General features: G+C 39.5%; 1 protein-coding gene across 2 annotated transcripts; it reads left to right on the top strand.

Moving 5' to 3' along the window:
* The first annotated feature begins 1,237 nt into the window (after positions 1 to 1,237).
* zbtb44 (zinc finger and BTB domain containing 44) lies at positions 1,238 to 25,533 on the top strand. Of its 2 annotated transcripts, none has more exons than XM_030744122.1 (6): positions 1,238 to 1,513; positions 12,300 to 13,404; positions 13,956 to 14,040; positions 14,690 to 14,841; positions 16,640 to 16,940; positions 21,783 to 25,533. In XM_030744122.1, the coding sequence occupies exons 2-6, from the start codon at positions 12,339 to 12,341 to the stop codon at positions 22,195 to 22,197; spliced, it is 2,019 nt and encodes a 672-aa protein (XP_030599982.1). In that variant the 5' UTR covers positions 1,238 to 1,513; positions 12,300 to 12,338; the 3' UTR covers positions 22,198 to 25,533. The 2 variants fall into 2 exon arrangements, with proteins under 2 accessions (XP_030599982.1, XP_030599983.1); XM_030744123.1 differs by having other exon boundaries at positions 16,640 to 16,723; positions 21,783 to 21,941.
* Positions 25,534 to 26,178: the final 645 nt, after the last annotated feature.

The raw sequence follows: 26,178 nt of genomic DNA on the forward strand, positions 1-26,178 counted from the left end.
CAGAGAAGCTGAATCAATCTGTTACAGAAGGTGCTCCAGTGCCTAAGTGGCGCAGAGGGTAATCGGGATTATCCATGAGGTCTTCACCACAGTGCTGATGCTCCAGTGTTCTTCACCAGCTCTCAGCAGACCACAGCAAAGTACACTGCACTCATCACAACTGACTGATAGAAGATCCCTCATTTTGCTGCACGCAACAAAGGATCTCAGCTTCCTTATGGTGAATAGACTGGTTCCTATATAGCTCTTTTCTACTCTACCTGAGCACTCAAACACTTTATACAGCATGTCTTCATTCACCCACTCATATAAGCATGTTTTTCTACATCTAAGCATTTTTTTATATAGCATCCAGACACTTCGGAGAGCAACTTGGGGTTCAGTCTCTTGCCCAAGGATATGCAGACTGGAGCAGCCAGGGATCGAACCATCAGTTTTCTGATCAGTAGAAAACCTGCTCTATCTCCTGAGCCACAGCCTCCCACAACAGAGGAAACAGAGCCTGCTCATTCCCTTTATGAATACAGCCTCTTTGTTGGTCTTCCAGTTCAACCTGTTGTTGATGAACTCCTCCACCACATTAACATCCTGTCCCAGCATATACATGGATAGTGCAGCCATTCTCTTCCTTCTGAAGTCGATTACCATCTCTCTGGTAATCAAAAAAGCACTAAAAAAACAAAAATTTGTTTTTTTAGTGCTCTGTACTCCTCCCCTTCCCCATCACTACTATATCCAACCACTGCAGAATTGTCAAGAGTATTTCTCTAGGTGGTGTGACCTGGAAGACTGAGGTGTACATGGTGAAAAGGAGCTCCTGTACTGCACTACATTAAAAAAAAAAAGACAGCTACAGCAAATAGGCATCACACAATGCCTGTATTTGCTTTTATGACTAAAAAAAACTGTAACGCAAATGACATAGAATGTTGCTGTGTTAAAAGGATTGAGCTTGGTTAGATGATAATTTCCAAAAGTCACAATCATAGACTGGAAATAAAAGATGATCAAATTACATTAAAAAATATTCATGTGATAATACAAAAACAAAACAAGAAAATACAGATTTGCACATGCACATATATAGCTCCATAGAGGCCATATAAACTTCACAGATGAATATAAATAGTGGAGACCCCTAAACTGCCCCTGAGGTGTGCACATATTGTTGAATGTTAGACTTCCTGTTTCTTCCAGTAGTGTACAGTACAGTAGGAGATGCGCGTTGCATTGTGGGGGTACAAATACAGCGCAGAAAGGACAGCGGGGAGCACAAAGGAATAAAAACAGAACCTCGACAACTTTTAACACCAACCTGTTGTAATGTGAATTCATGTGAGCGTTAATTAAAGTGCGACTTTTGGCGGCTGGCAGGCTGACAACTGCCTGAAGAACGAGGAATGTGAAGGGAGCGGAGAAGAGCGGCAGGGCACACCGCTGTCTCCGACTGCTTTGTCAGCTGAGCTGTTTGCAACTCGAGGCCCGGCCGTTATCACAGGCCTCACCCGAGAAGGTAAACTCCTTTCGTACGGTGTGTCTGATAACACTAACCGTTTTGCGTGTACTCTTGTCTGATTATTTTGCTATCTCTCCATTGATAAGGGCAAACGAACCAATCAATAGCGCCGTGTTGTGTCAGCTATCGCTAGCTTGGTGGCTAGTAGCAGTTAGCTCCCGTGGAGCAGCTGCGTCAAAGTGCAGAGGCACATCTGCGCTCAAAACGGAAACGCGGCAGAGTCCGATTCAAAATAAATTAACTATATTGAAAATGTTCTTTTATTTTGTATATTGCTGTGGCAGTATTTGATGAATACTTACACTGCAGTACAGTTCACAAACTTCAGATTCTCAAAGAACACCACATGTCTAACAGTTACGTAGCTGTGACCAACATATGAATATAATAATAATGTATTTTGCATTATAATAATATATAAAAGTAACAAAAATCATTTACCATCTGACACGGTAAATATTGAACGACATCGATAATTCTAACAATTAACATGCCCCAGAGTAACCGTTCGTTTCAAATGAACTGCCGCGTTTAGTTGGCTTTTATTTTGAAAATCCAAATCCCCTCCTGGCAGACTCGATGCACCAGTTTGACACTGTTAGCTAGTGTTTGCTAAACTGTGATTGTTGCAGTCATATTTGTGGAGCATCTTGCCCACTTGATACCAAGCTTCACACACAGAGAGACGCAGGCGCCTGCCTTTCTGCTGCTTGTTTTCTTTCACACCCTAAGCTTTTTGCTGTGTGTTCAAGTCTTGCACTTGTGTTCACTTAGGTTGTACGTGATGTAATGAGTACAGGTGCAGGCTGGAGGCCACGCTTCCGCGACCATATCGCCACCATAAACATTTTTGTGAATTAGTTATATAGTTACTGTTTAATCAGTTGCCTGCAAGCTTCAGTGTTTGTACCCAGTATTGGCTTGGCATTAAAACAAAACCGAGATGTTAAGTTTACAAAGAAAGAACCATACTCACTTTTAAGAAGCTGTTATACATTTTTCTTAAAGAATTCGTATTTAAATGTAATTTATCACTTTCTGAGTGTTAAACCCAGTATTGAAGGTTAACAGCGAAGGAAGTAAGAGCAAAGTCCTTGTGGGCTATTCAACAAGTTTTTTTTTTTTTTTTTTTAATTTTGCAGCATTACCTAAATCAGTGATTCTCAAAAAAGTGTGCAGCGCGTCCACCAGGTGTGGCACAAGCCACCTGGGAGAAAAGTCTAACGTTAAACATCGGAATAATTTTTATGGCGGAGCAAAGAAATTCACCTCGGTTCCATTAGCACAGCGACTGGCAACAAAATCTAGCGAGTTTTTCTGTTGACTTGGGGTGAAAGCCGAAATCCTCCATCGTCACTGTGTTTTGTGTATTTAGAGCTCCGGTACCACAGCACTAAGCCCCCCCTCCCTCTCCATTTAGCAAATTTTGAGGCCGCCGCCAGCACAAAAACACAAGTTACTAAGGTATTGAGGTGGGGCGTGAAAATATTTTTCTGAAAAGTGGGGAATGATGGAAAAAATTTGAGAACCACTGATCCAAATTAACTTTAAAGTGTGTAGTGGTTTACAAACTTGCCTAACAAGTGAGAGATCCCTGGTTTTATCACAAGAGGAGACACACATCCCTTTGGGGTTGTGTCAAGGGCATCTGGTGTTTAAAAAAAAAATCTGCCAAATCAAGCATGCAGAGAAACCTGTTGTGGTGATCCATTGTGAACAAGGGACCAGCCAAAAGTAGCGTATCTAAGTCAGTGCTTCTCAAATAGAGGGGCGGGCGCAGTGCGCTACCGGGGGGGGGGGGGGGGGGGGGGGGGGGGGGGGTGAACATGCTTTTTTTTTTTGCCGTACTAGAATAAAGTGTAATTGCACATCCACAACAGTAGGTGGCAGTGGCACTCTCATTGTCAGAGTGTGCGCAGTAAGTAGTCCGGTATTTAAGTCTGATGTCATATCTTGGTCCAAATGCTCCTAAATAAACAGCAATGGCATATAAACCAAAAGGTTTTCTTCTTCCTAGGGGCGGCATAACAGAAAATAATTGATAAGCACTGATCTAAGTTAACTTTAAAACACTTTAAACACTTTGCTGCTGTGTTCATTGTCTTAGTCACCCATTTTGGGCCATACTAAATAAAACATTAAATCGGTTTTGTAAATCTTGGTCATACTGTGTTTCAAAAAGGAAGATTAGCTGTGGCATTTTCTACTTGCTTATTGGGTAATGACTTGTCAATCACAGGTCTATCTTGGGGTCTGTTTTGTGAATCCAAACTGGATGCTGGTTCCACAGGAGAAGAGCCTGATAGCTGAAGGCTCTGCTTCACATTCGACTTCTAGAAACCCTAGGAACTGCAGTCTGAGAGCGAAGTGCTCTGTTGGGATACTATAGAGCAGTCGTTCTTCTTTCATCATTCCCCACTTTGCAGGAAGAAATATTTTCACACACTACCTCAATACCTTAATAACTTAAGCTGTGCTGGTGGCTGTCTCAAAAGTCCCTAAAGGGGTGTGGGGGAGTCCCCCTTGGCTGGAAAGGGATGCCCCATGGTGATGTGGTATGGCAGCTCTATGTACACAAAACACAGTGATGGTGGACGATTTCAGGTTTTGCGGCTTCAAAAGTCGCTGGAGAAACTTGCTAGATTTCTCACTAGTTGCTGTACTAATGTAACTGAAGTGAATTTATTTGTTCCATTGTGAAAATTATTCTAATGTTAAACATTAGTTCTACATAACTTTTCTCCCTTGTTGCTTGCGCCCCCAACTGTTATGACCCTGTGCCTGACAAGTGGTGCGTGCCACCCATGAGAATCACTGCTGTAGAGGTTTTTAAGATATGATGGGTCAGACCATAAAGGTATTTGTGAGAAAATGAACTTTTAATTCTAGATTTAATAGGGATCCAAGTTAGTGCTGAAAGCTGCACTTCACAACCAACATAGGGCATTACTGTGGTTTTATTATGGTAATTGTTGTCATAAGTCCGCGAACGGCGGCACTTTTGAAGTACACTGAGCCGATTATGACGTGTTCGGTGGTATAGGGTTATACTTAACAATGTTAACCTTTATCCATTAAAATATTGTACAGGGACTTATGCATGATGGTGATATTAAACTGTCATTAGCTGTTTACTTGCCTCTATCTCATCTATTGTTGTGTTGTGTTTTGAGTGCCATACAAATTACCTCGAGACTACTGCCCGTGCTGCTATATCAACTCCACCCACACTGTGGTGGTCCTCATTTGTAATGGAAAAACAAAACAACAGTGGCGAGTTGTGTTGAGTGAGTCGACCCGTGCCAAGTCGTTCTGTATGGAAACGTGGCTTAAGCTATTCCTAGGGCTGCACTCTTCTGGACAGAGATCTTAGATGTTGTTATTGGAATCTGCTGAAGCCACTCTCCCAGTTTGAGAGTTATTTGCAGGGTGGCTGTGGCTCAGGAGGTAGAGCAGGTCACCTACTAATTGGAAGGTTGGTGGTTTGATTCTTGGCTGCTCCGGCCTGCATGCCAAAGTATCCTTGGGCAAGATACTGAACCCCAAGTTGATGGGCCTTTTTATTGCTCTCCGATGCAAGCGTTGGAGTATGAATGTGTGTGAATGTTGGAAAGTAAAAGCACTTATCTTAGATTCAGTTGGAAGTGCTTGTATGAATGGATGTGAATGGGTAAATGTTGTTGTTGTATAAGTGCTTCGAGTGCTCAGTTAAAGTAGAAAAGTTCTATATAAGAACTAGTCCATTTACTATTGCCCCAAGTGTTCTGATTACCACAGGAACCACTGCAGGGTTCTAGCCAGAAAATTTTTACAGCCCAGCGCAACGGCACCTCAGCAAGGCACAGCGCTGGGCGATCAACCGCTGGCTAGAACCCTGCACTGTTACCGTCACCTTCCACATCCTCTCTAGTTCTTCTCCTGGCCCTTAATATTTATCAAGCTTCTCATGTTTCTTCTTCTCTGTCGCTTGGTATTGCTACATCTATCACTATGGCCTTCTGCCTCTGCTTGTCCACCACTACTATATCTGGTTTGTTAGCCATCACCAGTTTGTCCGTCTGTATCGGGAAGTCCCACAGGATCTTAGCTCAGTCATTTTCAGCCATCCTTGGGGTTGTTTCCCATTTTTACCTCGGGACTTCCGGGCCATTCAACACAGATGTTCCTGTACACTATCCTAGGCACTTGGCTATGGTGTTCCTTGTATCCCCTGCCTGCTAGCATCTTGCAACCTGCTGTTATGTGCTGGATCGTCTCAGGGGCATCTCTGTACAGCCTGCACCTGGGGTTTTGCCTGGTGTGGTAGACCCCAGCCTCTATCAATCTCATGTGATTAGAGCTTGTTCCTGTGCTGCTATGATTCGTGCCTCTGTGCTGTCTTTCAGCCCAGCTTTGTCCAGCCATTGGTAGGATTTTTTTGATATCAGCCACTTGTTCTATCTGCCGGTGGTACATGCCATGGAGGGGCCTGTCCTTCCATGATGGCTCCTGTTCTTGCTCCTCTTCTTTCTCTGGTTTCTGCTGCCTGAGGTACTCACTAAGCATATGATCATTTGTGGCCAACTCCCTGATGTACTCATGGTGTACAACAGGTGGAACTCCATGATTAGAATAATTACATGCATCTGCTTTTAAAATAAGTATTTGTGTAATATTTCCTTTTTATTATGAAATGTCTCTTTGCCCTCTCAGTTTCACACACTTTAAAGAACATTCCTTATAACAAGTTAGAGGAAATATTTAGCTGAATAATTTTCTGACAGGAGATGGTGGAAATAAAGCTCTTTTTCTAATATGCACTGTTTGCTGGTTCAGACTCCTGTTGCACCACCGCAGCCCAATTCTATAATTCACTTTGCCTTTACTGGGCCAAGATAGCCCAAGAGTATTTTCCTTTGGTCTGGCTGTGTGAAGGAAAGTGCACTCTCCCTGTGAGAGCCCCTTCACTTGAGCTTTTGTTTGATGGAAAATCTCATGCCTCAGAGAATCCACATGTCTCGCAGACAGCTGCTTGAACGCCCTGTAGTGCGCTGGCCTCCGCATGGGTCTGGCTCGCATCGCTGCGCATCTGCTTTGATTGTTGTTACATAACTTGGCATTTTGTCCTCCCCATTCTCTACCGTTGTCTGCTTTCATCCCCCCTTGCCCTACCTTCCCCTCAGAAAGCACCTTTGATTCTCTCTCTACCTTTACCCACTGCCTTGTACACACAGAGCACTTGAACCCCCCCCCTTCCCCAAAAAAAAAATCTCTGCATTGGACCTGGTGTTTTGCAGAATGATATTTGACCGCTCATTTTGTTTCTGTACTTTTGATTGTTAATCAGTGATTCCACACCCGAGTCTCTGACAGATAGACCTGGATTTTTTTTGTTTTGTAATCATTTGACACACTGACGTTGATTTAAACAATAATTATGTAATCTGTCGGGGTTCCGCATATCAGTAAAAACATCTAGAATTAAAATCAAGAAAAATTAGTTCTTCAGATATCTTATAAGCCTTGTTTCTTGGTATTATTTTGGAGATAGTGTATTTAAAGTCTGAGCCAATTCAATTAGTTTGTGAAAATGTCATAAGTTGAATGTTACATGCACAGCATTCAGGGTTCTAGCCAGTGGTTGATTGCACGGCGCTGCGCCATGCTGAGGTCGACTCGAGCCGTGCTGAGAATTTCGCTGGTTTGCTGTAACTATCATTGCAATTAGCAAGCGGGTGCGCACCTTGCACACTCCTTGCATCTTATTTTAGAGCAGTGTAACACAGACTAGAGGGATCCACGCTCCCTGTTGTCATCAAATCAGATGGTCCTATCAGATTCAGGTGCTTTCCGTGACCCATAGGACCAAACGTTATCACAGAATATTACATGCAAAATATTATCCAACTGTTCACGTCACGGATTTAGCAAGTTGGCACGGCATTTAGCATTGGCTTGCTAATGCTACTTAGCCTGTGCCGGGCTGAAATTTTTTTCTGGATAGAACCCTGGCATTGTTATCTCACACACAGTTATTTTGAAATGACTTCTTCACATCACACCAATTGGATGTTATGTTTCCAGTGGAAACCTGGATTCATGATGGTGAGACTGTGCTGTTTTCAGAACTTCTTCCTCCCTGTTGTGACTTTGTCAGCTCTCGTACGGCCAACCGGTAAAAGGGGGGGCTAGCTTCAATTTTTAGATTCTCCTTCCACTGCTGTGAGGTACCGTTTGATAGCTGTGCCAGCTTTGAGCTGCAGCTTTTTGAGGCAAATCATTCTATGACTGTGCATCCTCCTCCAATATTTAACACAGACTTTGTTCAGCATTTTATACATTTAGTCACCGGAATTGCACTGAAATATGACCATTTCTTACCTGTTGGTGATTTTAATATACATGTATGTTTTATATATGTTGTTGAGGAATTATCCATTATATTTGACTGCACTTCTCATGAGATCCTTGATTGTGTTGCTCCTTTGAGAAAGAAACACTCTAAAGCATGTTTTTTGAACCTTGGCTGAATGAGAATATTCATGCTCTCAGAAGTAACTGCAGACAAGCAAAGAGAAAATGGAAAAGGGACAAATTCTAAGTCTCTATGAAATTCTTTGGTACACATTTTTTTATTTATCAATGTTATAAAGAAGGCAAAGTCTGCATTCTTATCCAATCACATTGCTATTAGTAGTCATAGGCCTCAAGTTCTCTTTAGGGTTTTTAATTCTCGTATTAACCCTATGACCACTGATCGAGTGCCATCATTTAATATGCTGTGCAAAAACTTCCTCAAGTTTTTTTTAACCTATAAAATTTCTGGTCTTATGCATTCCACACCTGTTGTTGACACCTTAATATCCCGTTTACATCTTGCTGTTTTTGATGAGTTTGAGCCAATTATATTTGCTTATTTAAAAGACATAGTCAAGCAACTTCATCCTGGAAATTGCTTTCGACAGTATCCCTGCTCCTTTATTTAATTAGCACCTTTGGATCTAGTGATTTAACTCCGGTCAACACTTCTGTCAGTTCAGGTGTTTTTCCAACTTCTTTTAAACATGCTCTTAAAAAAGAATTTAGATCCATTTGTCCTCACTTTTTCAGCCCATCTCTAAGCTCCCTTTTTTAATCTAAGGTCTTGGAAAAAGTTGTTGTTAACCAACTACAAACCTTTTTAGCTGAATTTGACATTTATGAAAAATTTTAATCTGGTTTTAAGTCTCGCCATAGTCCTGAAACTGCCCTTTTAAGAGTTCTTAATGATTTTCTCCTAGCTGTCAATTTAGGAAATCCTGCTATGTTAGTATTTTTAGATTTAATAGCAGCTTTTGACACTGTCAGCCATTCAATTCTTCTGTCTCGTCTTGAACAGTGTGTTGATTGGTTTAAATTTTCTCTGCGTGGCAGAGGTTTCTCTCTAAATATGGGATAAAATATGGAATATTTTTCTTCTGTAGCCTCACTTCCCCGTGGTGTGCTTCAAGGATCTATTTTGGGCCCATTACTGTTCTCTTTATATATTTTACCCCTGGGGTCAATTTTTAGATATTGTACAGACAAAAGTATAAGCTCTCCTTTCACTACTTTGCTGATGACATTCAGATTTATTTTCCTATGAAATCTAATGCTCCCAATTCATTGCAGATTTTGTTAAACTGTTCTAATGACTTGAAGAATTGGTTAAACATGAAGTTTCTTCATCTTAATGAAAGCAAAACAGAGATTGTTATGTTTGGTTTTGCTGAACAATTGAAGGAATATGCTACCTCTCTTGGCCACCTAGGGTCATGCATCCATCAATCTGTTAAAAATCTTGGTGTGATCATGGATAACTCCTTTAATTTTGATAAGACATATTAGTTCTGTGGTTAAAAACAATTTTTTCCAGTTGAGATTGTTGGCTAAAGCAAAGCCCCGTCTTTCTTATCATAACTTTGAAAAAGTCATACATGCTCTTGTTATGACAAGACTGGATTACTGTAATTCTTTGTATGTAGGTTTACTACAGTCATCTCTTCATCAGCTTTAATTGGTCCAAAATGCTGCTGCTCGACTTTTAACAGGGACGAGAAAGTGTGTGCATATTACTTCAGTTTAAGCTTCACTTCATTGGCTTCCTGTCAATTTTAGGATTAATTTTAAGATTTTATTGATTTTTTTATGATTTTAAATGGGCTGGCACCTCTGTATTTGTCTGATCTTATTCATTCATGTTCTGTCAGAGCATTGAGGTCCGCTGATCAGATTATTCTAAATAGTCCTAGATCTAGAATTACAAATAGAGGTGACCGAGCTTTTTCAATTGTTGTGTAGAGTCTGTGGAATGCCTCATCATTTCATATTGAACTGCCGGGACAGTTTCTAGTCTTTGCTCAAGACACATTTCTACTCTATGGCTTTTAATTTGAGCGAAATCTTGACATTTTGTAATTTTTTTTCTTTTTTTTTTTTTTTTAGCTTTTATATTTTGTTTGGATTTTTGTTTGTTTTTGTTGTTTTGTTTTCTGTGTATATTATTTTTGGTTGCCTATGAAGCACTTTGGTTGTTTAAATGTGCTATATAAATAAATTTGACACTGACATTGACAAGACTTCTCTATCATGGAAAAATAATGATGATTATTTTGTTCAGTATTGTAATCTTGATTATTTGTTACAGTTATGCATTAATTTAACTGACACCATGCATTGACTGACCTCTTAAAATTTGTCTTTTTACATGGTTTTTCATTAATTGTAGATTTAATTGAAATGAAAAACAAACACATGGGAAAAGGGGACGGGAGGGGGATTGTGATCACAGTTTTTCTAGAAAGGAGTTAAGCCCTGAATAAGTGCTTTTGATCGTAAAGCCTGTCTTGCAAGGATAAGTAGTCCTCGCAGACCTACCTCCACCACAGGATGTCTGTGAATCCCAGGTGACAGTGAACTCATACGCCTTGGAACACCTGCACAGCAGCCTCAGGGCGCAAAACAGAGAAATGAAGCTGACAGCAAATTTTCACGCACTACAGAAACAGTCCAGGTGAAAGACCCTGACTGATCCGGAGACCAAAATCAACTGTTTATAATTCTGCCACAAGTTTACTGCATAAATTAGTGTTTTACTACTTCTAGATAGTCCTTAACTATCTGTTTCAGCCATCTTGTCTGGAGCTGAACTAAACAGTGGTTTATTTTGAGTTTTTAAGGATGAGCTGTAAAAATTATAATGAACAGGAGCTTTGTTTCAAAAATGAGTGCAAGAAAGGTAATACGTTTGTCACTCGTATTTTCTTTTTATAATAGTCAAAATCGTAATTGACTTCCAGTTAACTTGTAAGTAAAAAATTGTCAGATATTTAGACAAAGCAGGGGTTCATTTTAGATCCATGAAGTTTGCAGTTAACTGGCAGAAATCTTGGATAGTAATAAATGAAAACCACAAATCAAACTGACAAATTGTGGGATGGCTTTGGCTCTGGAGATCGGTGGTTCGATCCCTGGCTCCTCCAGTCTGCATATCGGTGTCCTTGGGAAAGATACGGGGCTGAGAGTTTCCCCTGATGCATTCATCAGAGTGCGAGTAAGAAGCACTGTATGAATGTTTGTGTGTAATTGGGTGAATGAGACCTGTAGTTAAAAAAAAAAAAAAAATGTTCTGAGTTTTTGGACTTTGAGTTTTGTTTTTTAAGTGTGTTATGGGTTCTTGGTTCACTTAGTGTTTATGTTATATCTTGTATAGGCTCCTGTTAAGCTGTTAAGTATATTTTGATCATGTTTTCATTTGCTTAGCCAGTTCGCCATCAGTATTCCTCCCTCCTGTGTTTGGTCTTCTGCGTTCTGTTTCTGGTGTCTGTCATCCCCGTTTAGTTGCATCTGTGTCCAGTTCATGTGTCGTAGTCTGGATCTCAGTGTTTTGATATTTCCTCTGTGTACGTGCTTCCCCGTGTTGTGTCAAGTCTGTGTTTGTATCATGTTTGGTCACTTCCTGTTTTATTTTGACAGTCCTTTGTTCCTCTTGCCTTGCATTCAGTAATCTCCTTTGGTTCACCTGCTCTTCCCTGCTGTCTCCATGCTCCCTAATTACCTTGTGTGTATTTATACTCTCAGTTCTTCTCAGTTCTTTGTTGCATTGTTGTCAGTGTCTCCCTCAAGTTGTATCAGTTTTTTCTATTGACCGTTATTTTCATTTTGTTATCCAAGGTTTTTGTATTGTGGACCTTAGTTTTGGGCTTTTGCATTTTTCATGTTTTTGAAACTCATAATTAAAGTTGTCTGAGTTAAGTTCCATCTTCCGCATCCTTTGTTTGGGTCCGGCCCTGCCTGTCTCACAGCATCATCTGACAAAAAAACGCTTTAAGTGCTGTTGTTATTATTCAGAACAGTGCTGTATAAGTATCAGTCCATTTACCAAATTCCTTGTTTTGCATGCTCAACAGTCTAAAATCCAAAGACATTCATGTAACTGTGGCAATAAAAATCTTTGATTAGTGTATTTCAGGGTTTATTGCACTGTTGTAAAATTGTACACCTAACAAGTATTTATAACTGGTTAGGTTACCAAGTACAATATATAATTTTCTCAGTGTTTACAATATATAACTTTCATAGTGTTTTGTGTTAATTTTGAATTATTGAGGTTTTAAAAAGGTCTTAAATTAACACACAAGAATATATGTTAGAGCTTAGTAAAAATATATTCATTAACTGTGATCTGTTTCTTTTTCCTTTCCCAAGGAAGGAAACAGGACTCCTGCGGTAACGCTTCCCTTTTGCAAACTGAAGTATTTATTAATTTTTTTCTCTCTCTCTACAGGACACATATCCTTTACACGGTATAAAAAGGGATTCCAATATGGGGGTGAAAACCTTCACCCACAGCTCAACCTCACACAGCCAGGAGATGCTTGAGAAGCTCAACGCTTTGCGTAATGAGGGTCACTTATGTGATGTCACCATCCGAGTCCAAGACAAGCTCTTCCTGGCCCACAAAGTGGTTCTGGCCTGCTGCAGTGAATTCTTCCGTTCCAAACTGGTGGGCCGGCCAGAGGAGGAGGACAAGTTTGTATTGGACCTTCACCATGTGACGGTTAGTGGTTTTGCTCCCCTGCTGGAATACGCCTACACATCTACCCTTTCCATCAGCACAGAGAATATCATCGATGTCCTGGCGGCTGCAAGTTACATGCAGATGTTTGCTGTGGCTAGCACGTGTTCGGAGTTCATGAAATCAAGTATTCTGTGGAGTCCGGGTAACAATAATAACAACAACAACATGGGAGCAGATAAACCTCACGAATCAGCACCAGAGAGTGCTTCGTCAAACTGTGCCCTGACGCCACTGGATGGCAGTGTGTCACCGGTATCTTCTGACTGCAGTGTGATGGAAAGAAACGTTCCCATATGCCGCGAATCACGAAGGAAACGCAAAAGCTTCGTCTCAATGGCGTCCCCTGAGAGTCCACTCAAATGCACTACACAGATGGTCACCACCTCCCCTCAGATTCCCAACCCATCGCCCTCGTTCTCAGACAGCACAGCCCAGCCTGTGGAGTCCTCCCTGGCCTTCCCCTGGACGTTCCCATTTGGTATTGACCGGAGGTTTCACTCAGACAAATCAAAGCTCCCGGAGAGCCCTCGTTGTTTAGAGCAGGGCACCCCGGGGACCTCAGAGGTAGTGGTTGGCCGTAGGCTCAGTGACTTCCTAACGTGCGAGAGCTCAAAGACAGTGTCTTCACCAGTGGCAGCAGAGGAGGAAGACATAAGGGTGAAGGTGGAGCGTCTCAGTGATGAAGAGGTCCAAGAAGCATCATCACAGCCAGTCAGTGCCTCTCAGAGCTCACTGAGTGACCAGCAGACGGTGCCAGGGAGCGAACAGGTCCAGGAGGAACTGCTTATCAGTCCACAGTCCTCCTCCATAGGTGAGTGTCATTCTCCTTCCTTATTTGTAGTCTGTCTGCATGTTTAATAGTTGATTTATATGTACATTGATTATATTTGGTTAAAAAATACACTTTAAGTACATGTCGGCGTGCATTTGTTACAGTGGTATTCACTGTTATAGTAAGGCCGTGTCCTGACCCAGTTAAGACAGTGCTGCTTGTAAAAATGTGCAGTCAAACCTGCCTCATCCTGCTCCCAGAGTTGCCTTCCCACCCCCAGGACTTTTATTTGTATTGGTCTCAGTGGAAAGTTTTATTGTCCAGTGGTCCAATTTCTACTTGAAAGGCTTTTCTGCCTTTCCATAAATAAAAAGAAGAAAATGGAAACATTCATCATTTTTTCCTAAACAGTTGAATAGCACAGTGCTTTGTTATCCTGCAGCATCAATCCTAAAACAGGGGATTAGCCTTCAAAGAGCTAAAGTATATTAGTCTAACCCTGTTCAAGATGTCATGCTTTAGGCTTTATTCTCTTGTCAGAAATTCAGTAGACAGCTAGCATGAGTAATTTTTTTCCTTCTTCTTCCCAGGGTCAATGGATGAGGGCGTGTCAGAGGGCTTACCGTCAATGCAGAGCACTTCTAATGCTGGAGGACATGCAGAAGATGATGAGAGGTATCATGATTTGTTCAAACTTGCTGTGAACCAATCATAAAGTAACAAAGAACATATAGACATGGATCTCATGACTGAGCGTCTGAGCCACACCTGGTTAGATAATAAATTAAGACGTCATGTTTAAATGACGCACTGTAATATTAAGAATAGTCATTGTATATTGTAAAAGCCTTGAGCTACAAATGAGTGATAAATTTTCTGTAAATGCTAGCATGGCATTTAACAGGAAACCTGCTAGCGTTAAACGTTACTTAGTCTGGCGCGTGTGACTATCATCAGTAATCACATAGTTGCAAATTTCTAATACAAATGAAAACATGACGTAATTAAGGAAGAAATATTAGGTGAGAAGGATACAGGAAAGTTACTTTATTGGTCAGTTTGATCGGTTGTTACACATGACATAGCTATCCATATAAACACATATATACTTTGTTTAGGGTTTTGTGCTGATAGACATTGAATTTGCATGCTTAATACATTAAATTAATATTATCATTATTATAATAAACACTTGGTTGATAAGTGCACACACATCCTTGTTCATGCACACACTTCTCCCGCTTTTGTGCATGTGGAGTGGTTACACTGCCTTTCCAATCGTCGCTTGATTACCACTTTGATATATTGTCTCTTTGTGTTTCAGGTTGGAAGGCATTCAGTATCCATACCACCTCTATATCAGCCCATCAGCACGGCCTGGCACCAATGGCCCTGACCGGCCCTTTCAGTGTCCAACCTGCGGTGTTCGATTTACACGTATTCAAAACCTAAAACAGCACATGCTCATACACTCCGGTAGGTGAAATGGGGATAATGAAAAGAATACATGATGTTTACCATTGTGTTGCTCAAGTGCTTTAGACATTGCTAGGGTAGGTAATATAAACAGTATCATTGCAGGGATTTAAGCACTACTAAATAAAAATGATATTCTGAAGGCAGTTTGCGCTGTACAAATGGTAAATGGACTAGTTCTTATATAGCGCTTTTCTACTGCCTGAGCACTAAAAGTGCTTATACAACACGTTTACATTTACCCATTTACCCCATTCATACAAGCACTTCCATGATTAGCTAAGTGCTTTTATTATCTAAAGCACTCACACTCCAACGCTTGCATCAGAGAGCAACTTAGGGTTAAGTATCTTGCACAAGGATACATTGGCATGCAGCCAGGAATCGAACCGCCGACCTTCCGATCAATAGGTGACCTGCTCTACCTCCTGAGCTACAGCCACCCCGAAGTAGTGGTGTAATGTCATGGTAAGTGCTATGATGGTATAGTAGTATAGTACTATTATAATGCAGTAAATATTAACTGAATATAGTAAAATTAACCTCTGGAGAGTACTGTAATCAGTTCAGTGGCATTGACGACTGTGTTAATGGCAAACAGGTTTTAAATATTGTCACTACTTACTGACTCCACACCACCACATTTTTCATAGGTTTTCAGCCTCAACCAGCACAGATGAATATGACATCATTTGAGGTTATTTATCAGACTTCATCCATTCATTTTATACAACTTGTAGCAGTGCTTTGTCACACTTTGAAACACGCTTTGTGTAAAATTTGTGGGGTTTTTCTTTTAAGGTGTCTTTATGTTTAGTTTGTATTCAATAAGGTTAATTACCATTTTTTCATAATCATTTTTTTTTTTTGTTAATGTAAATTCTAAGATAAAAATACTGCAGAGTCCAGTTAACATGTTGGTTGGCAGAATTCACCGACCAGTGTTGGCTTCTCACTGATTGGTATTGCTATATACAGTTCAAAAAAAATTAAAGGAACACAAATCAAAGTATAGTACCAAGTCAATTAAACTTCTGGGATATTGAGAGCATGAATGAGATTCCAGGATATAGGCAATTACTCTAGGAGAACTGGACAGGAACAGGACCGCAGAAGGTCCTTAAGGTCCTTTGTGCGAAGAGTAATAGGATGAGCCAGAGCCAGAGCTACAAAATGACCTCCAGCAGATCACTGGTGTGATCACTGGTATCAACCTGTAATCAAATAATCCTTGACAATGTAACTATAACCTACTTGCACATTTTTTTTTAATATATGGCCTAACATAATATAACATTACATAATGTAATGTTATATTAGTAAAAATAATACTTTGGAGCCAAAATTGGAAAAATGACATTTAAAAAGCAAATTTTCCCATTTTTAGTTCACATTTGGTGTTGAGCTAACTGACCAGCTGCATATTTTATTTTTGTTTTTGCTATTTAGAAATTACATGGAATTTAACAAATGTTTGTATATGACCAGTTGGAATTGGATTTAAAATGTTATTAAAATTCTAAATAGAGTCATCATTAGTATTGAAGTTACTAATGGATATTTTAATAAAAGGTTAAATGATAGAAATTGCTGTACTTTCCTGCACCTTGTAAACACCTCAGTGAAGATAGGAGACTTTATTTTGAAGGTATTCAAGGAAGCAGTGATTTAAAAGAATAATTAACAGGGACTTTTTGTATAAATTAACCTTATGTTTCATCTCACAAACATGGATGCTAACACTTGTGTGATGCTAATGTACAGATCAGCAAGCATGGGTTTTGTCTCCTTCTTCCAGGCATTAAACCTTTCCAGTGTGACCGCTGTGGGAAAAAGTTCACACGGGCCTACTCCCTAAAGATGCATCGGCTGAAGCACGAAGGTAAACGCTGTTTCCGGTGCCAGATTTGTAGCGCCACATTCACGTCCTTCGGTGAATATAAGCACCACATGAGGGTCTCCCGACACATAATCCGCAAGCCGCGGATTTATGAGTGCAAAACGTGCGGCGCCATGTTCACCAACTCTGGCAATTTAATTGTACACCTGAGGAGTCTGAACCATGAGGCATCCGAACTAGCAAACTACTTCCAGAGCAGGTGAGGAGTCAGGGGGCGCCGCCCCCATTATTTACTCAGATCTCACCTGGATCAGAAAAAAAGTTCAGTTTAGTTTTTAATAGCTGAAGTTCACAGAGTCGTTGTCGTGACTTTGGCTTTGTAGAATTGTTTTTCAAATGATTGCAGTTGATTTCAATGCTTAGATCAAGTGTGTCGTTAGTATCTGTATTTACTGGGGAATTTTAACTGGTTTGAGACAGTTTTACATTTTGGGAATAAGGCTTATTTGATGTCATTGTGACATAAATGAAAAAATCATTACCACTGTCTGTGACGTAAATGTGAATACTCATTAAGACCTTGGTTATAATACTTGACCCTATCTTTTTGTTTTGCTCTCTGGCATGTAAGAAAAGATGTCTAGAGGGGCTGTGGCCATCTAGCTCCAAACCAAGTGTGGCGGTACAATAGAAATGTGCTGTGCAGACCACCTACCAGCCACCAAACAGCCCTTCTAAAACTTACCAATGAAATTTAGAGAAAACATAACTGGTTTTAAAAGAACTATTTGCAATTTTACAGGAAGATGTGTTCTCGACTTTTGTGTTCTTGGAGGGTGCCTTGTAACTGGTCCCAGCCAAGAAGTATTCTTGAAAAAATACTACTCATAAAGCAGAGAAGGATAATTTGTATATATTTATGTTTAAGGAATGATTCAATAACATTCTCATATATTTCAAATCTATTTGTGACTGTAGTGATGCATATGCTTGTAGATGAAATGGTTTTTAAAATAAACTAGTAAATAATAGCACGTATACTGTGTGAACTGAAGCTTGATGGTATTCCCTGCTCTGCTTTGCAGCCTTGGTGAGCTCAGTGTAAATTAGATCAGTAAAATCAGTGTGTTCTATGCTAAGCAAACAGTTGCTAGTTGTAGCTTCACATTTATTGCACAGACATGAGTGGTATTGAGCTTCTCATCTGTCAGTAAAAAAAGGGAATAAAGCAATTTCCCAAAATGTCAAAATATTCCTTTAACATTCGTCATTGAGAGGAAATTGCAAATACCTCAAATTTGTTTCGGCTCTGACAACATTCCAGAAGTAAGAGGATAAAGTGGTATATCTAGTGTGCAAAAACAAGCTAGTTGAGTTTCCTTAATAAATAGATTAACTGCCAAAATTATAACTCAAAAGTAGTATTCTGAATGCCTGAGAAACCATAGCATACTGTAGCAGATATTGTATGTGGTCATGGAATACCTGAAAAACACAATTTTGATCATTTTGTCATCTCTGCTGCTTTAACCAAATCAAGGGGGTTATTTGTTTTCATCAACAGTTCAGCCCACAAAAGTTGGAACACAGTGTCTCTGAGTGTGTATTTAGTTCTCCGACTTTTCCACTTCTTAATCAACTCAAGCCCTCTCAGGTTGGGAGTGCTTAAAAGGGCCATTGACTCCTCAAGCGTTTTATAGTAGAAGGTCTATGTCTGAGATCATAACAGTGTGGAAAATTCTCTTGCAGTTCAGTCACACTCTTAACTCCCTTCCTCAGTTTTCACATAAAAAGGTATGTTTTTTTCTAAGTTGCTGGTGTTCAGACTAAAGTCATCTATGCCACAGAGGACAGTAACACTCAACCTTAATTATTTACTCTGGATTTTGAGCTCTGATTCCTTCTGTTTGATAGTCTGTACATGTGAAGCTGCAGGACCAAGGGCATTCACACATTTTAAAGAGCTTCTGACGAAGATCCATGGATACCACAATCTGTGATGAAAACTGAGCTCAGTATCATTTTGGACCAGCAAGATTTTCTGTATCCTCTCTTAAATTTAGGTATTCTTTGCAGCAGTCTCATGTTATGGTTAGCCTGGATCAGGCACTCGTATAAATGATAAAACCACAGATCCCACACTTAGAAAAAGAACCTTAAACATTTGAATCAGTTCTGTTATTATTATACTAAAGAAATTCTAGCTACAAGACTGTGTCAGACGAAAGTGGGAAAAGGATGTGCATCACAAAGATATGGTACATAAATTTCTTTTCATTTTAGTTATAAAAATGTAAAAAATGCTGTAATCACAGAAAAATGGTCTAAAAATGTTTCCTTGTTTTTGCTAGCTTTTTATGGATAGTGGTGACATTTAAGATGACCTTTTCCTTTTTTCTATCATCTTTATACTGCACAATGACATCACTACTTGTACAATTAAACCCTGGGAGCCAAAACCTCAAGCTTTGGACTTCCCTAAACACTTGGTTTGTGACAGCTTTTTCTTTGGCTCAGTATGATGTCAGTAAATTCCAGGCACACCCCTGCTGCTTAAATGTAGTGTTTATGAGGGGGGGGTCCAATCACATTTAAGTTTACCGAGAGGGAGATGAAGGGAGCTGTCGGTTTCAAAAAGTGGAGGGGCTGAAGTGCTGCAACATGACACACTTTAAAATAAGGAAGGATTATTTTGAACTGTAACTGGAAAAAATATGAAGTTGGACATTATAGTTCCGCTTTAAGGTATTTTCAGTGCAGCTACACTAGATTTTATAGCAGAAACAGAATCAGTAATGTCTTACTGTAGCTTTGGTAACAAGTCTTTTTAAAACTCTTTAATGCCTTTCTAGACCTGCCCTCTATGCACCAAAGCTGCGTACACACCCTGGCAGAAATCCATAAATACCAGCTGCAGGTACGGCAGTGTTTTCAGTAAGGATAAATGACTGCCAGCCGTTTGTTGATAGCTCAGTGAATACTTCTGATTCAATTTCTGTTCCTTCTCACCTTCATTTGAGTGACTACAATAAAACAAAGCTATGAATTGATCAAAATACAGGATTACTAAGACTGCAGGGTTGTAACTAATAAACATTATTGACCAACAGTCCAGACATTTTCAATTTGCTGTCATGGAAAACAAATACAAATAACAAATCTGTAACACTGATGATGCAAAAACTATAAGTATGTTTTAGTTTTTGAGCAGACCTATTAATTATTTCCTTATTATTTGTATGATTATGTGTATGACCCTGCATTGGCAGGATGATTGTGATGTTAAAGAAAAAAGCTGTTGCCAATCAGATGCTTTTCAGACGGTGTTGCATGATGGATTAAAATCTGACGGTGCTTTTTCTGCATTCATAAATCCATCAATTTTGACAAAATCCCCAACATCACTGGCTGAAATGTAGCCCCAAACCATGAGAGAGCTACTCGCTGTTGTACCCCCCACCTGATTTGGCACTGATTTTCAGTTAAATTCTAGTGTAATTTGCATAGATCAGCGCTTGGTTCCCTTTTTTTTAAGAATGGCTTTTTGAGAGCCACCCTTCCACTGAGACCATTAGTAGATGGATCAAATAAAGGGACAGCTGTATCTTTCAGGTCCTGTATCAGGTCTTTGCTGGATTTTTTTTCCCTTGTTTCTTAAGCACATGACTTTCAGATGCTGTTCATCTGCTGCAGATAGCTTTTAGTCCTACTACTTCTTCTTTTGCCCCCGACTTCTCCACTTTACTCTGAATTTTTTAAGGATGCACTGCACACCATGTTATCAGATAATAGCTCTTCGGGAATCATCTTGTTGGTGCAAAAATATAATTTTATGCCTGTCAAGCTATGTTATGTTTGGCATTCTGTATAGATTGAACTAAAGAAATGGGAACAAATTTTGTGTCTTTGTGACAGGCTGTTAGTAACAAAGTGCCTAAAGGTACAATTTCAAATTGGTTCTTTGCCAAGTTGTCTGTTATTTGTAGACACACCACTGGTTCATTCCTTACGTTAGGTGCCTTTTATTGCTTGAATGATGAAGGACAGCGTTAACTGGATTAACTGGCTCTGAAAATTGTCAGATAAAAGCACTGGACTGGAAATGAGTAAAAAAGCAGAAAATGTCTAAATAAAAAATTTTGAAAGCCTTGGAGAGTATTGCTCAAGACCACTTTAAAATGACCAAGTCTGGCTGGGGGTGGCTCAAGACACTTGCACAGTACTGTATGTCCTGGTAATCATTAAAGCTCAGGCTGCAGACTTCTGTAGACTCTCAGTTACAGGCAGTCTTTTATACTTGGCTCTGTATGTTATAGTTTTAGTAATATGGTCATTTCAGGTGTATAGCTTGGCTGTGGCTGAAGCTCCACCCACCCTCTCTTCAAATCCTCTGCTTATGAAGAGAAGCCAATCAGTAGAGAGTTAGCTTTAGCGAGAGGGTGAAGGGAAAAATAGCTTGTTTCAGATAGAGGATGAACTGAGGCAGAGGAAGATAAATAAGGATTATTTTGAACTATGACTCATATAAAGCTGCTCAAGTCCGATAATAATTTGGGGCTGGAAATTAGCAGAACATATCCTAATTAAAATAACTAAAGTATTAATAGAATTCATTGGAGATGAGTTTTATCTTTCTCACCTCATAAATGAATCATTTCCTCTTTGCTGCAAACTTCTGCCTGGTTAACATTTGTTGCATTTCATTGTATATAAATCAGGGTTTGAAATGTAATTTTAGATGTAAATTTTTACTGGAGAATCTCCTCTATTGGTTCAGTTTTAATGGTCAGGATAAAATATATAAATATCCAAACCTGAGCTCTAAAGTTCCTCCAGGTCTTCTTGAGAGAAGGTACCAGATGTCATGGCATACCTGTACATTTCTGTGCTGCTGGCAGTCACAGGAACAAAGACCTCATCACCGTGAAATGGGGAGACATGTTAACATCACATATTTACTGTGTATTGACACCAATTGTAAATAGATTTTGTGTCCATTGAAGTATTTTCCAATGTATCTTTGTTAAAGTCACATCTAAAGTTATTGTCAGGTAATAAATTAAAAGATAGTGAACTCAACATGTTCTCTTGGTCCACACAGTGATTTCCTCGTGCCCGACTACCTGAGCCAGGTACAGGAGGAGGAGGAGGCGCTGGGAGTGCAGTACGAGTTGGAGGAGCCCCCACATCACCCGGTCTACCCAGGCAGCACCTCCACTTCCACCGCCACCCCTGCCTCGTCCTCCTCCTCAGTACAGATGCCCGTCATCTCCCAGGTTTCCTCCTCCACCCAGAATTGTGAGAGTTCCTCTGGCTTCCTGTCACCCGAGCCCCTCGATACCCTGGAAGCCCCTGCCTCACCCAAGATGGATGCCCATGACACGGCAGCCATGACAGAGGAGACCAAGATGGACAACAGTGTGGGTGACAGTTCCCCAGAGCTGTTTGAAGAAGAGCAGGAGCAGCAGCAGCAACATGCTCAGGCCAAGGAGGTGGCTTCCATTACCATAAAGTGATTCAAGTCTTCTACTTGCCCATTACGTCTTATTTTGCAGTCATGTCATATGGGAATATTTGTTGAGATGATTGACGACTGAAAGGGACGACTTGTGTGCACGTCGACACCTCATCATGTGGAACTGTCAAGACACTGCAATTGAAGTTTTCTGAAGACTTCTCCTGACTTGGTGGTGTTTCTCTACACAGATGCACTTATTTGAGTTCATGTTGAACACCAAGCCAAATCCAGCAACTAAATGCCAGTTGTTTTTGTATTCTTTCAAATATTATATTTCCCAAACTTGGCTGTTGATACAAGATTTCAGAAGGTCTGGGGTTCATCTTGCTAGAAATGCAAGTAAAAAGTATTTTTAAGAGTCATTTAAAGTAGTAAGGTTGTTTTTTTTCCCATATGACGTGAATGCAGCACAAGCTGAAGTCATTTCTGTCTTAGCCAATTTGACGTCTGTTAAATTCAAGCCTTGCTCTACTTTTGGAAAGTGCCTGAGAGTTCCCATTTTAACAAAGTAACAGGTAGAGAAAGAAAAAGTCTTTGCTTTGCCAACAGTGACAAATCAAGTCTTTGCAAACTGAGCTCTGGAAATAAAAATCTTTGTATTTCCTTTGTAGTGCTAATGCTAGTTTGTATCGGCAGAGACTGTGTTATTCCTTTAGTGCCGTCGCTATAGGCAAACTGTTAAATGTAATATCTATACTGCAATAGCTTGTACTGTAGTTTTACTATTTGAATGCTGTGAATGTTGGGTGTTGTGAAATGATATGTCAGGTGTGCGTATGTGCATTTCTTTGATTAATATGAACACAGTACATTTCATTTTTAAATGACTTGAAATATATTGGCAAAGTATTACCAAAACCCATCTGTGCAGTATATGATTTTCCTGTTCATTTTTTGTAGCTCCAAATATCTCAGCTCTAGGAGTTTAGATTAATTTGGATTAGAACAAGCAGTAGAACATTTTACTTTTACTTTGAAATCCAGCCAAAAAGATAAAAAAAATAAATAAATAAGAGAAAAGAATTGAGTCACATGGTTGTCTGACAACTGCAGTATTATTCCCAAATGGGCTCTGTGATATGGTAATGTAGCATTTCATCCCAGCCTTCTTTCCAAAAGGCTGTTCATTGGATTCTAAAGTCAGTTTGTTTCATAGATGTTGATACTGATCTCATGTGGCTTTCAAATGCCTGTTTTCCCAACAGGTACATTGCTGGTGTTTTAGGATATTGCATGACTATTGGAGCAATGTTACACTTAGGTACAACATGATTGTCATTTTTTTTAGCTCTATGTGGCTTTGAGGTCAACCAGATTTTTTTTTTCTTTCTTGTTGTTTCAAAAACTACATTGTGAAAGTTTCCCTGACTACAATTATCACTCACTGAGCAATTTACTGAGAACACTTATGCTATCAATACAGCAGCTCTGCCATAAATTCTCCTTCTTTTCTTAACAATTTTAATAATTTTTTATTCTTGTCACTAATATACATCATAAGGGTAAAATCATCCACTACGTTCACTGAAATAAACATGAAGTAGAATTATAACCATTGTATAAGCTTTGTAAGAACAGAACTTATGGCAAAGATAATGAATTAGTTTAACCTCCATTGTGGAAGTGCCAAAAGCTGCAGTTCCTCTTATGGCCATTGAGTCACATGTTTAAAATGCCCGACTCGACAGGATTCACAACAACAGTATGGATAGTGTTGTTTTTTTGTTGTTGTTTTTTGTTTGTTTTTTTTTTCCTGTTGGTGCCTTTTTTTTGGTCCATTTTAATGAAATTATCAGACCAATATGTCATGGTGCCTGTCTAAGAAGTTTGTGTTTCACTTTTGATGAGTCTAGTATTTTACTAGTTTTTTTTTTTTTTTTTAAGCACTAATTAGCAGATGCCTGTGTGTTGAATCCGTGTGTGAATGTAACTTGCTAACAAAGTTTGCTAGTGTTAGCTGATCATTTAGCACTCCACCCTCTCATCTGAATATGATCATTAACATGGTGATGTCAAAAATGCTAATGTTGAGACTTTAAAGTGTGGAGTCTAAAACTCATGGCTAGGTCACAGTGGTAGGTATATCTCTTTGCATGTGTTTGATAAACTGCTCAGTGAGTGTAAAGTTACTGTATCTGTGTAGCTTGGGAAGCAGGAAGTGACCCAAAAAGAGGATGACAGTCATCTGTGATGGCCAATCTTCAGTCTGAATAGATCAGGAGGCTGTTGGGTGTTAATGTGATAATGTTGTTTTGACGTATTCAGAGTCTGCTAACGTGTGAATGCAAATACTGTGAGTTGAATCATTCGAAATGATAACCATGCTGGCAGTTCTTGATGTTACTAACTTCACTTTTTTAAATGTTGATTTTGGGGTCAGAGCTGCAGCTCCTGTTACCTGCATTGTGCCAACAAGTTTGTAATTCTGTATTTGGACTTTGTTGTGCTTGTACTTTGAGAAGATAATGACACCTGTGGTGATAATCTGTGAGTTGAATGCTACTGACTGTGATTGGGTTTCTTGTTTAGTTTCATTTTGTCTCCACCACCCCCCACCCCCCAAAAAAACAACAAAAAGAAGTACAAACAGCTCACATTTAGGATGACCCCAACAGGATGAAAGAGCTCACACAACAAGATTGATTATAAATGTGAATTTGAATATTGCTGTGATGAGGGCCCGATCATTGTAATCCAATCAGAGCTGTCTTAAAGAGAAATGTGTAACCCTGTGCCATCCATTCAGTCCCTTTTTAAATGTTGTGCCATTTGCCCTTTTTATCTGGGTACAAACCAAGCTTTTTCCTCTAGGACCAAATGTTCTCTCTCTTATTGGGGATTTGCCATGGCAATCAGTACTTGCACATATTAAAAGAAAGAGATAATCATTCAAAGTGGTCCATTTTATTTAGCAAAGGGGTCTTGCTGTTCTGCCCTTTACAACACTGTATGATGTTGTGCATTTAAGAGGCTAGCCTTAGTAAATGGACCTATTAACTCTAGTTGCACAATTTCAAAATTGAAAGGAAAAAAAAAAAAAGTTTTCTATTCTCCATGTGTGTGTCATGCTTTCATCTGTCGTGTTTGGTGTGTGTATTCAGACCACCTTTTTTATAATGAAATGCTGCTGTTTGTTGAAACGCAAAAGTGCCCAAAATATTTTTGTGAACTGATGGTGTGCAATAAATGGACCGGTGTTGTTTTAAAAGTTTTCATTTTGTCTTTAGGTGAATTACATAAATATATATATATGATAAAGAAAATAAGAATGTATCATTTTGTTTTAATCTAATGTAACTGAAGGTGAATTAAACCAGGCGCGAACCCCATTTAATCTGTGAACAAGGCTTTGATATCAAACTGGTTCTGTTCAGCTCTTTTATGTTTGTTTTGGAAGGTTGCATGTTCATATTGTTCTGTGAAGTGAAAGAGAGCATGTGTTGAGTTGGTGGTATGTTCTGTCAAGGCCTTATTTGGAACTGACTCTTCATCTGATCTGTTGTTCAGCATGCCCCTTCTCTTCTGTACGTTATCCCTTTTTTATGTGCAATGTTTTAAGCTGTCTTGATTATATACAGCACATGCCTTTTTCAATGTACACTTGATGTTCTATATGTTTTCCAGTCCATACACTTTATTTAAAAGTAAAAAAATAAATAAAAATACAAACAAAGAAAACAAAGAAACAAAAAAACTGGTAGCTCTTCATAATGGCATATATATATTTTTGGTGATTTTTATATTCTGGTTGCTGTTTCATGGCATCTTTGGATATTCTTGTTAAATGTGAATAGAACAGCTTAGTCTGGGAGTATGAGGGGCCTTGGTAGTCTTCACTTTGTGACTGTCTGCAGTGTGTGTGTGTATATATATAAATATCTAGTATATACACTCCTACTATGTTGCATATCCTTTATACTGTAGGCTACTTGATTACAACCTGCTTTGAGACAGATTGTTGTATTTTGTGTCTTTGATA

Source organism: Archocentrus centrarchus, chromosome 13 (genome assembly GCF_007364275.1).
Source record: "Archocentrus centrarchus isolate MPI-CPG fArcCen1 chromosome 13, fArcCen1, whole genome shotgun sequence".
Lineage (NCBI taxonomy): Eukaryota > Metazoa > Chordata > Actinopteri > Cichliformes > Cichlidae > Archocentrus > Archocentrus centrarchus.

Excerpts from the sequence above, each read along its gene's own strand:
- zbtb44 (XM_030744122.1), top strand. The coding sequence starts at position 12,339 with ATGGGGGTGAAAACCTTCACCCACAGCTCAACCTCACACAGCCAGGAG. Across the intron at positions 13,405-13,955 it reads TCCACAGTCCTCCTCCATAG|GGTCAATGGATGAGGGCGTG; the intron begins GTGAGTGTCATT and ends TCTTCTTCCCAG. Across the intron at positions 16,941-21,782 it reads GCAAACTACTTCCAGAGCAG|TGATTTCCTCGTGCCCGACT; the intron begins GTGAGGAGTCAG and ends TGGTCCACACAG.